General features: G+C 38.5%; 1 protein-coding gene and 1 pseudogene across 3 annotated transcripts in view; one reads left to right on the top strand and one right to left on the bottom strand.

Moving 5' to 3' along the window:
• LOC147469800 (uncharacterized) overlaps positions 1-2391 on the top strand; it is a 2719-nt pseudogene extending 328 nt beyond the window's left edge. The window contains exons 1-2 of the transcript XR_015191907.1: positions 1-702; positions 1014-2391. The exon at positions 1-702 is cut by the window's left edge and continues 328 nt beyond it. The product of XR_015191907.1 is annotated as an uncharacterized LOC147469800 (transcript). The remainder of the gene's footprint in view (positions 703-1013) is intronic.
• A 2054-nt stretch (positions 2392-4445) lies between these two features.
• LOC122261024 (uncharacterized) overlaps positions 4446-12500 on the bottom strand; it is a 10161-nt gene continuing 2106 nt past the window's right edge. For both annotated transcript variants that reach the window (XM_043028505.2, XM_086547675.1), the window contains exons 8-32: positions 12283-12497; positions 12090-12201; positions 11789-12010; positions 11610-11705; positions 11400-11486; positions 11196-11315; positions 10986-11111; positions 10727-10898; positions 10475-10637; positions 10154-10404; positions 8424-10052; positions 8088-8321; positions 7688-8001; positions 7517-7600; positions 7232-7438; positions 7008-7152; positions 6635-6798; positions 6427-6534; positions 6209-6346; positions 5980-6135; positions 5813-5902; positions 5583-5727; positions 5266-5471; positions 5018-5183; positions 4446-4714 (exon numbers count right to left, since the gene is read on the bottom strand). In XM_043028505.2, the coding sequence (XP_042884439.2) occupies positions 4479-4714; positions 5018-5183; positions 5266-5471; positions 5583-5727; positions 5813-5902; positions 5980-6135; positions 6209-6346; positions 6427-6534; positions 6635-6798; positions 7008-7152; positions 7232-7438; positions 7517-7600; positions 7688-8001; positions 8088-8321; positions 8424-10052; positions 10154-10404; positions 10475-10637; positions 10727-10898; positions 10986-11111; positions 11196-11315; positions 11400-11486; positions 11610-11705; positions 11789-12010; positions 12090-12201; positions 12283-12497 (5586 nt within the window). In that variant the 3' untranslated portion in view covers positions 4446-4478. The remainder of the gene's footprint in view (positions 4715-5017; positions 5184-5265; positions 5472-5582; positions 5728-5812; positions 5903-5979; positions 6136-6208; positions 6347-6426; positions 6535-6634; positions 6799-7007; positions 7153-7231; positions 7439-7516; positions 7601-7687; positions 8002-8087; positions 8322-8423; positions 10053-10153; positions 10405-10474; positions 10638-10726; positions 10899-10985; positions 11112-11195; positions 11316-11399; positions 11487-11609; positions 11706-11788; positions 12011-12089; positions 12202-12282; positions 12498-12500) is intronic.

Below are 12500 nucleotides of genomic sequence, written 5' to 3'. Positions count from 1 at the left end.
TAAAAAATAAAAAATAAATTAAGAAGAGAAAATGAGGTGATATGTTGACCCTGCAGCCCTGTAAGTGAACAGTATTCACGACAGAACTGCAAGATCAACAGGTAAGTCTCTGTTAAGTTTTGGTTTCATTTTATGGATAAAAATGGATTCTAATGTTCTAATGTCCTGTTTATTTGACTTCGCTATTATGTTAAAATTTATTTATTGGAAAAAATATGTTTATTGATTGTTTGTGCTTTAACAATTATAAATTTCATTCAAACAATTACCTTTTTGTCTATAATATTTGAAATCTTTTATTTGTCTGTAATGTATTATTATTATTGTAATTTTATTCATATATCATTCTGTATATACGTGTAGTGAACTAAAGTGATTGAAACCACAACTACTTTCTTCCATCAACACATCGCTCTTTCAGCTCTACAATTCCTTGCAAACGATAGAATTGGCATATCAGTTACTAGATAGTAGATTCATAAGTATTTCCGTCGGTTACTTAAAGGTAAGTTAGTAGCATTTTCATAGTTCCATAGATGTAATATTTACTTCTAAATTATAAACTTTACTACTTTCTCAACATTTCAGCTTGCAAAGATGCCAAAAATTCAGGCACACAAGCTCAAAAGAAAATTACTCGATGAGTTCAAAGACTTTGAGGATGTTGATGGAGTGATAGAGTGCAAGTTTTGTCATGTGAAGGTGAGAAAATGGTATATACGTCAAGTATTTTCTTAATCTAGTTTTCAGAGGCAAGACAGAATCGGACACTCAATGACGGTATAACACTCACTGAATGCGACGTTATTAGTTTGTTATATTAGAATGAACTGCTATTCATCTGAATATATTAATATTAGAAAATGTTGAAATATTCGTTAGCCACTTAAAATTGAGTCTTATCAAGTAATGAAACCGTTGTTGGAAAATATTTTTTCGTCGGTAGTCATTGTTGCAATTTGTACTAGAGTCTGAATTATGTGAGCTACATCGTGAAATTCCTTTTTTTTCAGATGGAAAGGTTGAAAAAGTCTGATTTCGTGCAACATTCCAAAACCAAGAAACACCGGAACAACATGCGAAATATGAATGAGGAAATACCCAACATGAATGATGGTGATAGAGAGGATATTGGAATTGAACAGGAGATGGGAACTTCACCACAAAAACAATTCAATGAGAAACTTTGTCGTGCACTGTTGTCTGCTGACATCCCTCTAAATAAACTCAGCTCAGTTGAATTTCGGAATTTTTTGGAGGAAATTTCTGGAAAAGATATGCCTGATCAAAGTACTCTTAGAAAATACCATGTACAAAATGTGTACAAGAGTAAGATAAGTCAACTTAGGAAAAAAGTCGCTGGCAAGAAATTATGGGTGTCGATAGATGAGACTACTGATGTGGAGCAGCGATTTGTCGCTTGTTTTGTGTTTGGAATTCTTGGAGAAGAGGATGAACGAGATAAATGCTATCTCGGAAATATGGCTTTGCTGGACTCTGTGAATCATTTAACTATAGCAGCGTTCTTCAATGAATCTCTCCTACAACTTTGGCCTGACCAAATTTTGTACCATAATATTCTAGTTGTGACGACTGACGCTGCTCCGTATATGTTGAAAGCAATGCGAGGATTAAATGTATTATACCCCAAGATGATGCACATTACATGCATAGCTCATGGATTACACAGGGTTGCTGAATTGATTCGGCACAATTACTCAGAGGTCAATCGGCACATTAGTGCAGCTAAAACTGTTTGTTAAAGCACCCCTGAGAGTTCAGAAATTTAGAGATTCATACCCTGGAGTTCCTTTACCTGTAATAACAAGGTGGGGGACATGGCTACAAGCGGCTGTGTATCATTCAACTCATTTAGAAAAGGTTAGTGAGGTTGTGCTTTCATTTAATGCGAATGATGCTCACTGCATTGCCGAGTCTCAGGAGCTGGTAAACAATGTTGAATTGAAGTATAGCCTATCTTTCATATCGTCCAACTTTTCTATTATTCCATCGACGATTGAGAAGCTGGAGACTCGTGGTTTAGATCTTAAAACCGCTATCAATCTTATTGAACAAGTTGAAATAAAGCTTAAGAAAATGTACGACCAACAGTACTATCAAAAGTTGCAGGCGGTCATGAAAAAGAATAAGGGTTTCTTAGTCATGAAGGAAATAAATTCTCTTCTATCTGGAAAATTGAAAGAAGTTGAAAGCGAATACGTGAAGCAGTTATCTAGTTCAGATATATCTGCATTCCGTTACGCACCACTCGTGTCATGTGATGCCGAACGAGTATTTTCAGCGTATAAAACTGTGCTAGCAGACAATAGGCGCAGATTTCTCTTTGACAATCTGAAACAGACAATGATAATCAAATGCAATGATTTTTAATTCTGAATTGTGTTCTGTTAATAGTATTTAAATATAAATGTTAAATAGATAGAAATATATCACTCGGTGCTATAAATTATTTGTTATTTTGTTTATTTGATTTTGTTTTATGTAACAGGCTTTTGTTAAGGAAAAATATTTAGATTTATTGGAATATAATTTGTTGTAATACAATGTTTGTTTGAATACAATTTAAGTTTCAAATAGTATTTCTTATCCTCATTTTAATATTGATCCGAAATATCCATTAATTATTTTTTATAACATGAAAATCTTCACGCATTTCACTAAAATAAATTAAGCTTAAAAAGAATATTTTGCGAGAAATTTTTTATACGCTTAAAAAGATTGAGCTTAAAGCTTAAGCTTATAAAATTATTTCAAATAATTGTCAACCCTACTTATCAGCATCTAAGAAAATTTACCACTTTGAAGACAGGATTCTGTTTTTCACCTCATTTTCCTAGTCTCGGCCTACCACAACCCACCTCCACGAGATGGAGACCCGGATGCTTCTTTCATTCATCACAACGACCGCCAGATCGGTCTATTTTTATATAATTATTTCGGGTCTGCCCGAGGAGAAGTCTATTGTACCGACCTATAATACGGTCACTGCGAAGTACCGAGAGCACGGTTACTTTTCGCCCTTCACAGCTCCGGCAGTTCTTCGGCTAACAGCCATAAGTATAGACCATATGCTAGGTCGTTACAGAGAACAAGACAAGATACCGCCAGCACGGTAACGTTTTTCTGCCAAGCAGTCAAGCCTCCCTTGGACAACTCGCCTCGAATAAGTTGAGAGAGAGAAAGAAAGAGATCAGGCGCGTCACGTCTCTTGAAATTCGACTTCTGACCAGCTTTTAGTATATAGAGCGTCAGTCATTTCCCTTATACAAAACCGAAAAGGCCAACCAGCTCGTTGATGAGTGCCATCTTCCCCTGACGACCCTTTACACCCCATGTCCAATTGCTCAAGTTACTTTGAAATGGGTCACTATTTACAAATTTAAGCTTTATCTTTAGAAAGACATTTGCATAATTTAAGGGACAGACTCCTAGCTTGGGGTGGGGGTATATTTTTGGGGCAATGGGGAGCAGTATTCATGGATGGTTCGTTACTTTGTATAGCCAATGTGCGCGATTGGAACTACTAGTCAGGCAAGAAAAATATGGGCATTGACGTGGCTTCGACGATGCCAGACAAGGCATTACCGGGAATGCTAACCATCCCTTCAAGAAGTTTAAGGAGTCCGAGCGCGGTAGGCTTTAAGGATTTTTAAAAAGCTGCTTTATTTCGTCCGCTTCAAAGCTCATCTGCCGTGCCGAGAAGGGTGCAGGGTAGCAAAAGGTGTCGAGGAAAGCGCATTGCTATTTTTCCCATCAAGGTAGATTCATTTTCGGTATATTAACTTCTGCAATTATAGCGAATTCAAAATACTAATTACAACAACAGGTGTATACGAAAGACTTCCACCGCCTCTTGTTTTTCCTCCCAAACAACTTATTTCTCCCTAATTCATGTTGCCCTTGAAGAGTGGAATGGGGTACTCAAACCCCTTTTAGCAGTCAAGTTATGCACGTTACCTACATGCATCTATTAATGAAGGTAAAGGGGTACAATTTGTCAAATCGGTTAGGACATGGACATTCCTTAATATTTTACTACTTTATCAGATAAGCGCTCAACTGTAAACCAAGTGGTGTTCAGTATCTAGAAACATTTACATTATAGTCAAGCCTTGTTTGTGCACTTTGGTTACACATGCAACTTAAAATCCTTACCAAGGACTCTAGAACCAATTTTGGGTTCTCACAAACAAGATGTACTAAATGAAAGGGCTCTTGCACAGCCTAAGAAAATTGCAGGTTCTTACCTGCACCTTCTCCCACAAACTCATTCCTGTATTGCACATTTAATGCATCTAATATTTGCTTTAAATCCTTTGTATAGGAGTTCCTCGTATAAGCAAAAAGCCTTGTAAAATATGGGGAAAACAAATGGGTTCTTTAACCCACATTAAATCAATTCAGATTGTGGTAATAAAAGAAACTTCAAGTTCAATAAAATTTTAAAATTCTACAATTTAGTTCACACGGGGTATCAATTCTGGGTACTTGAAATCTTCCACACGACAATCGTGGTTCTCCGCTTCATGTGTCATGCCAGTCATCTCAAGGTGTAGAAGCTTGGCAGTGGTTCCCCTACCAATCAAGAGGTAGTGTTCCGTGACCTCTGGGAAGTTGTTCATTGGTACACCTATATACCGAGCCCACGACATTCGAGGAGTAGGAAGATCAGAGAAGAAACTTAACTTGGAGCCTGAAATTTAAAAAGCATTTCTTTTAAAAGTGCATGTATACTTGCAGTTATTATTCAACACCATTCCATAGTTACAAGTACTGAGGAAGGCTAATAAATTAGACCTTTAGTTTAGGAGGGGAGGGAAGTTCATAACTTTAGGCCTACATGACCTTACATGGCTTTAGAAGTTATGTCTAATTTTTCAATTTGCATTTAATTTTCCAATCTATACTATACGTTTCTGCTCTTAAGAGCATATTGTCAAAACCCAATATTGCTAATTAGGTTCTTTAACATTAAACTAAAAAACTAAAGACTAACCAGTTATAGAATACACAGTCGGGCAGTAGTTTTCTTGCATAACTACAGCCAAAGTCTTCCCAGAAACAGCATTTCCAGTAAAGAATGAAGTAATTGTAGAAGCTTCGTGCAACAGTTTCGAGTCCAACCAATTTAAAGTCATGGCATTTGTGTCTATCCTATAGAGCTGAAATGGAGAAATACAAGATTACATTTGAAGATCTAAAAGAATCTAAAAGAAAAAAAAATATATAATCTAATATTTTTACCTCAAGGTAGTGCTTGACGCCCGAGAGAGCAGTTCTCGTAACTGCTGCCAAAAGAAATACGTGGCCTCTTTCTTCTATAACCTCCGAGTCATCCACCAGGTTCTCGTTCACTTTATGAACTTCCTGTCCATTAACCTTTATAATTCTCTCTTGCGAAGTTTTAGAAATAGTCACCAGGTGTCCAGATGAACTGAGGAATACCTTTTCTGTAAAGTAGCAATATACTTTATAAGTACAGTACCCTAATACTCTTAGCAGTGAACGAAACTATAGTATCATTAAGAGGGAAAAATATATATATTCACTTCAGTGCTTACCCATTTCTGTAGTCAAGTTACTATTCAACACGAATAATTTTGTTGTAGTATCAAAGCTGTATGCGTAGGTATTACTTGGAGAATTTACATAAAGTATTCCATTGCCAGTTTTAATGCTGTTCCCAGGATGCAAGTCCTGGTACACCTGGAAGGAAGAAGCTCAAGTAGTAAGAAAACTACTTTTTTTTTTTTTTGGGGGGGGGGGGGAATAGAAAAGAATGCGAGCTCACCGAAAGAGTACCAAGCGACATTTTCCAGACAACACTATTCTGTTTGCTGCAACTATTTCCACCACTTGATGCAGCCATCACCAAGTAGACCTGCAAATACCAGGTTTAGTAAGTAATCAATTTACTAAAAAAATAAATAAAAGCTAAAAAAAAAAGTCAAATCTTACCTCATCTCCATGTTCAACTGCCAACCAGTCTCTACCATATCCTGAAACAGATAGGGTTTGGGCCAAGACAAACTGGCCTGAAGACTCGTCAAATCTGTATAAAGTAGAGCTACACTCTCCCTCCCAGCTCATGATGATAAATGTGGTGTTCATCACCTGAAAGAAAGAGAAGCTTAACTTTCCGCCACACACCACAACCCATACCACTCTCCCATGAAATATAACTTACCCTGAAAGTCGTAGAGGCATGCTGTTTATTAGGGAAGGAGATATCGCGCAGAAGTCTGAAGTAATCCGCTTCAAATATGGCTTTTTCAGTGTCCTTGTATGCTTCTTGGATGAGGGGGCACTTCATGGCATATTCACTCTAATGAATTAGATTTAGTGTAATTAAGAATGACCCACATTTTACTACACAAGATTATTTCTTAATACTCAAAGACTTACCTTAATTCCTTCATTGTAAGTAGAGTATTGGGTTAATGCCTGTTGTGCATTAGCATACACCTGAGCAATGTCAAATCCATCAATTGTGCCAGCAACAGTAATCCGATCCTGTCAAAAGGTTCTGCATTAGCTTTGTGTAAACACACTTAAACATATATAAACTAGATACATTGTCATACATGATACCGAATGCTTAAGTCTTAATTACCTTCATAACAACTGGAGCACCGAATATTATGTTGGAGGAAATGGTAGCCTTCTCATTGTAATACCAAGCATTATTGAAGAGATCACTCACATCTACGCCACTTATTACATTGGTGGTACTTGTCAATGACTTAGTTGTTAAACCATTGGAGAAGTTTAGTGGAACTGAAAAGAGAACCGCTTTATTCCTACAAGGTTTGGCTATAGGTGTATAAATTAAAAATCTGCCGATAGGGCCAGCAGGAAGTATGAAGGGGGAAAGAATAAATTAGGTAGAAATTTAAACATGTTTTTGGGATAAAAATTTAGTAGTGGGATTAGTCTTTAGGCTTTCAATAACTGAAGACTTAGTTAACTTGCATAATTAAGCTTACCATTTATTGTAGATGCACCAGATAGGTATACCGCTTCTGTGGCCATTTTTATGTTGTTAGTGTTTCCAGTCACTTCCACATTGTTGACAACTTTAACATCTCCAGTTATGGTCTTCAGACCAGTTACAGTTTGTCCACCATTGACCTGGTGGATTTAGTTTTATCAGTATTTATACTATGCAATTTCTCCACCAATCCACATAACAGGAGGGAATTCTACATACATTTAAAGTGTTTGCAACTTCGTCCGGTAGTTTTTTGGAGTTTACAAATCCATCAACTTCAACATTAACTGTTGATATGTCGCCAAATTCCACATTTGGAGCAAGATTCTGTACTGTATTTGTAGTCAAGTAATCCGTAGCAAAGTCAGCACCATTAAAGGTGGTAGTATTAAGGGCGCCTTTTACCGACACATCGTTCTGGAACATCTGTAGTGGGTGGGAATGAGCATTAATGCTACATCAAGACTCCAAAATGTAAAGATTCTGAAGCTACATCAAGCATACCAGTTTTATTCCATGACTCTTGGAATCATCTAGAAGAACAGCAGTTGTCAAGAGAGTCTTGTAGTCCACATTATCCACAGTTCCCTGGAATAGAATACCATGTTGAAAATTCAACTTGTGTTACTCATGTTTGTTACTCATGTTAACCAAAACTTTAAAATCACTACTTACCTCAATATTTAAAGACGTAGAAGCAACTGACGGAGCCGTCACCAAGCCATTTACTTTAATATTAGAGGCGAGAGTAATGGGTTGCGTTTTCCGTACAGCATGAGTCAAGTAATATACAAAGTCTTCACCGTTTACAGTCAAGACTTGTAAATTTTTGAAAGTGGTGTTCTTTAGGAAGGTCTTCCTTCCAGTAATATGCACATTATTATCTTGCAGCCTAACTGCATCACTCAACCTAGCATTTATGTCAATGTTATTTAAATTCTTTTTGACTTCTAGACTGCCTGCCAGTACCTCTCCGAAGACTATGTTATCTGAGGAGAGAGGGGGGGGGGGTCGATTTAGCATGAGCAGATTTGGATTTTTTTTTTTTTAAACCTTTAAACCAAAAATCACTTACTAGCCTCGTCCGAAGTTTGCTTTAGAGCAGTACTATCCAAGGCTTCAACATTCACCAAATCGAATGTTCCACCAAGAGTCAAATTACTTTCTGCCTTTACAACAGTAAAAGTATATGCAGCCGTGATATCCTGGTCTGTGTCGAGGGTCAATAATCTCGTTCCGAGATCAATGCCGTTAGTAGTTGCAGTATCGATATTGCCCTTTACAGAAAGCTTATTGAAGGTTTTCCTACCTGTAGTGGGGAAATGACAAAGATCACTGCATGAAGGGTCAAGTCAAATTATTAACCTACTGTTTGCACGATTTGGGCTTCTGTAAATTTTAAATGACTTACCAGTTAATTGAACCAAGTTATCGTCTTTATATACTGCATCGTTGTGCACAGCCTGTAGGTCCTTCCCATTGACAAGGCCTCCAACTGCAACATCACCTTGCAGGGTCAGATCACCCCAGGTAACAAACCCAGTCATGACATTGTTGCCATTAAGGTACACGGCATTCTCGGCAATGCGGCTAATGTTCAAGCCATTAGCACCACCTTTGTTTGCCGTAGTCACAGGCCCCTTAACAGTCAGGCTTGCAAAATGCACATCTGAAGAGATGACCGAATCCACATCATCCGTGACAATGTTGTTCTTCAGCTGTGCAACATTATATCCGTTAATGCTCTCTACATCCAGCGAGCCAAGAACAGAGACCAGTCCATTTACAGTCAGGGTACCCGAGTGGGCAGTAGGGTTCTTGCGGCTCATGCGAATGCTGTCCAACTCGGAAATATCGATACCATTCACTTCAAATCCATCCGACATGTCGATCTGGTTTGTGTCGAGGGCGCCAAACGAAGCAGCTGCCAATTGCTGTGGCGCAGTGAAGACCTGGTCTCCATTCTTGGTAAGCACCATGTTGAAGTCTACATCAGACACTTTGCCCTGCACTTGCAGCCTTCCTGCAGACACTCCATTGGTGAAAGTCTTCCTTCCAGTTACTACTTGCCCTGCCTTGTCCAGGTAGAGAGCAGAATCAAAGAGGGTCTTGAGGTTCACGTTGTCAACTAGCCCAGTTACATTCACATTCGATGCGAAAGTGACAGGCTTCTTGAAGGTCTTAACGCCAGCTATAGGTTTAGCATCATTAACAGTTACAAACTCGTCAAAGCTTCTGCCATTAAATGTGCTATCAAAAGCAGCATTATCAGTTTTAAGCTTGGCACTAAAGCTCTTTGTGCCAGATATTGTAGCAGTAGCATCGGAGGTGTATATAATATCGGTAGCAAGGTCATTCAAGTTCAGACCTCTCAAATTCCCATTGTAGGCAATTGTTGGAAGCGAGATGTGCCCTTTGAATATAACATCAAATTGATGCTGGGGATTTAGGACCATTATCAATTTGCTATTAAGTTGATTAAAATCTATTCCTTTTACAAGACTAGACGTAACATTTAGGTTACCCAATATAGTTACAGGCTCAGCAAGAATAATTTTACCTGTAATTACTTGTGCACCATGAAGAGTAACCAAATTACTGAACAGGACGCCATCCACGGTACATACATTGCTTACTTGTACCGATTCACAAATCAGATGGTTGAAGGATTTGGTGCCCAAGTCCAAAGTAGCAGCAGTCTTGAGGGGGAAGTCTGATGGGAAATTCTTGCCGTTGACCAGGCCTCCAACTTGCAAGCTCTTGGTTACAAGTGTTGGCACAGTTAGCTTGCCTGTTAGTTGGGCATCTTCGTCCTTGAACACAGTAGTAGACAGGAAGGTAGATGAATTGACACCAGACAGCAAGTCAGCCGTCAGAGATTTGGCAATCACATCATTTGTAAAGGTTATAGGTCCCTTTAATTTACCACCAGCTTTTGTCAAAGCATTCTTGTACAAATTGTTGATAACCACTCCATCCACCTCATTGTCTCCTACTTCCAAATCTTGTGTTACACTCACATTTGTGAATACAACATGTCCTGGAAGATAAATATCCAGAATTATATCGATATTTAAATGCGAATGCAAAATTCAGGTATTTTTTAAATGGGTTGTAGAAACCCGAAAACAAGAAACTCACCTAGTCTGGCCTGTCCATTCAACAGCACTGCATTCGATAGGTCAATCCCACCAACAGTACCACCATTAGGGAGGATCACATTATCCACATCAAATGTAGAGAAGCTAGTAGTACCCACAAGGGAATATTGTCCCGTTATGGTTGCAATGTCACTCACAGGAATATCATCCAGACTTGGAGTTTCAAGGTTAGTTACACCGAGTCTTGTCATGTACGTTTTTTTGCCAGTTATCTTGCGGGCATCATTGTAACTAAAATACAGGACGGAGAATTAACCTCTCATTGTTAAATAAGGCAAATGAACAATGAAATAATAGTCACCTTATTAGGCCTGTAAGATATTCGGTTAGAGGGAATTCTTGGCCATTTGCATCTATCACTTTATCGATGGAAACGTCAGAAGCAAGATTACTTATATCAATACCAGCAACAACATGCTTTACTCCTGTAATTTTCTTATGATTTCCAGTAACTGGTACAGCATCTGAGGGGGGGGGGGGGAATTAGTGTAGTGTGGCCACCGTCTTAATTAATAAACCTGGAAGATTATTCAATATATTTGCCAGAACTTACCCTGCAGTCTAGTGGAGATCTGGGTTAGTGTTACATCGAGACTACTTAACCACGAGTCCGAATTGCTAAGGTTTTGAATATGGTTTTTGTAGCCTTCATACGATACACCAGTGGCAAAGTCTGTACTTGGGAAGATCATGTTAACAGCCGTCAAGCCACTCGTTTTGAGGCTCTGGAAAGGGGGGGGGGGCGTATTACCTAATTGATCAAGACAAGGCATATTACTACACGAAATTAGAGTGGAAACAAAAAATCATACCCTTTCAACATCAATTCCCTGGATGGTGTAGTCTCCCGTTAAAGTGGTGGTCGTCGTTGGATCAACTGCATTATTCAGTCTATCTTGCATTGTTGTCATGATGGTAGTTTGTCTTGCATATTCGTTCTGGAAGAAAGGGGGGGGGGAGAAGTTTGCCATTTTCTTTTATCAATTTTAGAGATCAATACAATAATTAAGATCCATCCATACCTCAATGGCTATTTTCTTATCTTGCAGAGCTTTGCTTTCTTGTACTTTATCATCCAATATATCATGGAGGCTTGAGGTCACCTCGAGTGCAACAACACTCGTCGCCGCTTGTAGGATTACCTATAAATAGGTCATATTATATATATATATATCAAATACTCAGATAAAAGCTTTTGTCCATACCAAGTACTAGTCAATACTTACAGTTGGGACACTGGTACTTGGTGCTCCTAACGTTCCATAGCTTCTATCCCAGCCAACAATGTCCTCCGATATGGTAGTTTGGTTGGCCTGAAGAGACCACTCGTTTTAATAGTTGCAATGAAATTAAGTTTATCCGAAGCCCTTTACTCACGAGTTTGTCAATATGGCACTTTACTTAGTGGGAGGATTTAAAAAAAAAAAAATACTAACCATTACAAATTTGCTAGCAGTATTATTCCATGTGTAGATTATCAAAGTGGTTCCCGAACCCGTGAGGAGGATCACGTCATCCTTGCAAGATGGAATCTGCATGCAAAATTTAGGGGTTTTTAAATTCTAAAAACCTAGTGTAGAAGGAGGGCATAAAGACAAACTAAATGGCAGCTCACCGGAAGAGGTACAATATCTTCAAAGCCCGAAATACCATTAGGTATTAAATCCTGCAAAGGTTCGTACATCCATTCTCGCTGAATATATATGCGGGCAACGGTGGGAGTCACGGCAATCAGGAATTTATCAAAACCTGATGAAAAACTTCTCCAGTGCTTTACACCACTTGGAAGTGGAACATTATGAAGGAATACGAGTTTTTCGGTTCCCTGGCAGTCCGGCTGAAATTTAAGTCTAGTTAAATTCCTGCACTTAAATTACAAATAAACTTGAAGAGTAAATTCATTTAGAAGAGCTTACCAACAGCTCCAGTATATGGAGGTTAGTCCCATTCAAAACACCCATCATAACTTGAGCACCATTTTGCCAAACTTGCATTTCAGAGCCGCTTTCTTCCCATACCTTTGCCAGTCTGACGGGGGAAACACCATAGATAAGAAAAGTTTAGGTATACATAAAAGATCTAAATATAATAAAAAATAAAAAGTCTTACCCAATTTGCAAGACATCAGTAGTAGTATTCACCATCACCTCAAAGTACATTTTACTTTCGTAAGTTTCCCCAAAGAGGAAGAGATATCTCTTCTTGACAAGTGAACCGCATTCCTCTTTATACAATTCACCCATGCCCAAGTGAGTGATTGCTTCACCGATATTGATATCACTGTGGCCTGTTAGAGGGGGCAATTCTTGAACACCCTCTTCATCCTG

This window comes from Penaeus japonicus, unplaced genomic scaffold (genome assembly GCF_977035675.1).
Source record: "Penaeus japonicus unplaced genomic scaffold, GWHDUDI00000001_assembly GWHDUDI00000019, whole genome shotgun sequence".
In the NCBI taxonomy this organism is placed as follows: domain Eukaryota; kingdom Metazoa; phylum Arthropoda; class Malacostraca; order Decapoda; family Penaeidae; genus Penaeus; species Penaeus japonicus.
This window is presented reverse-complemented; position numbering and strand designations above follow the sequence as displayed.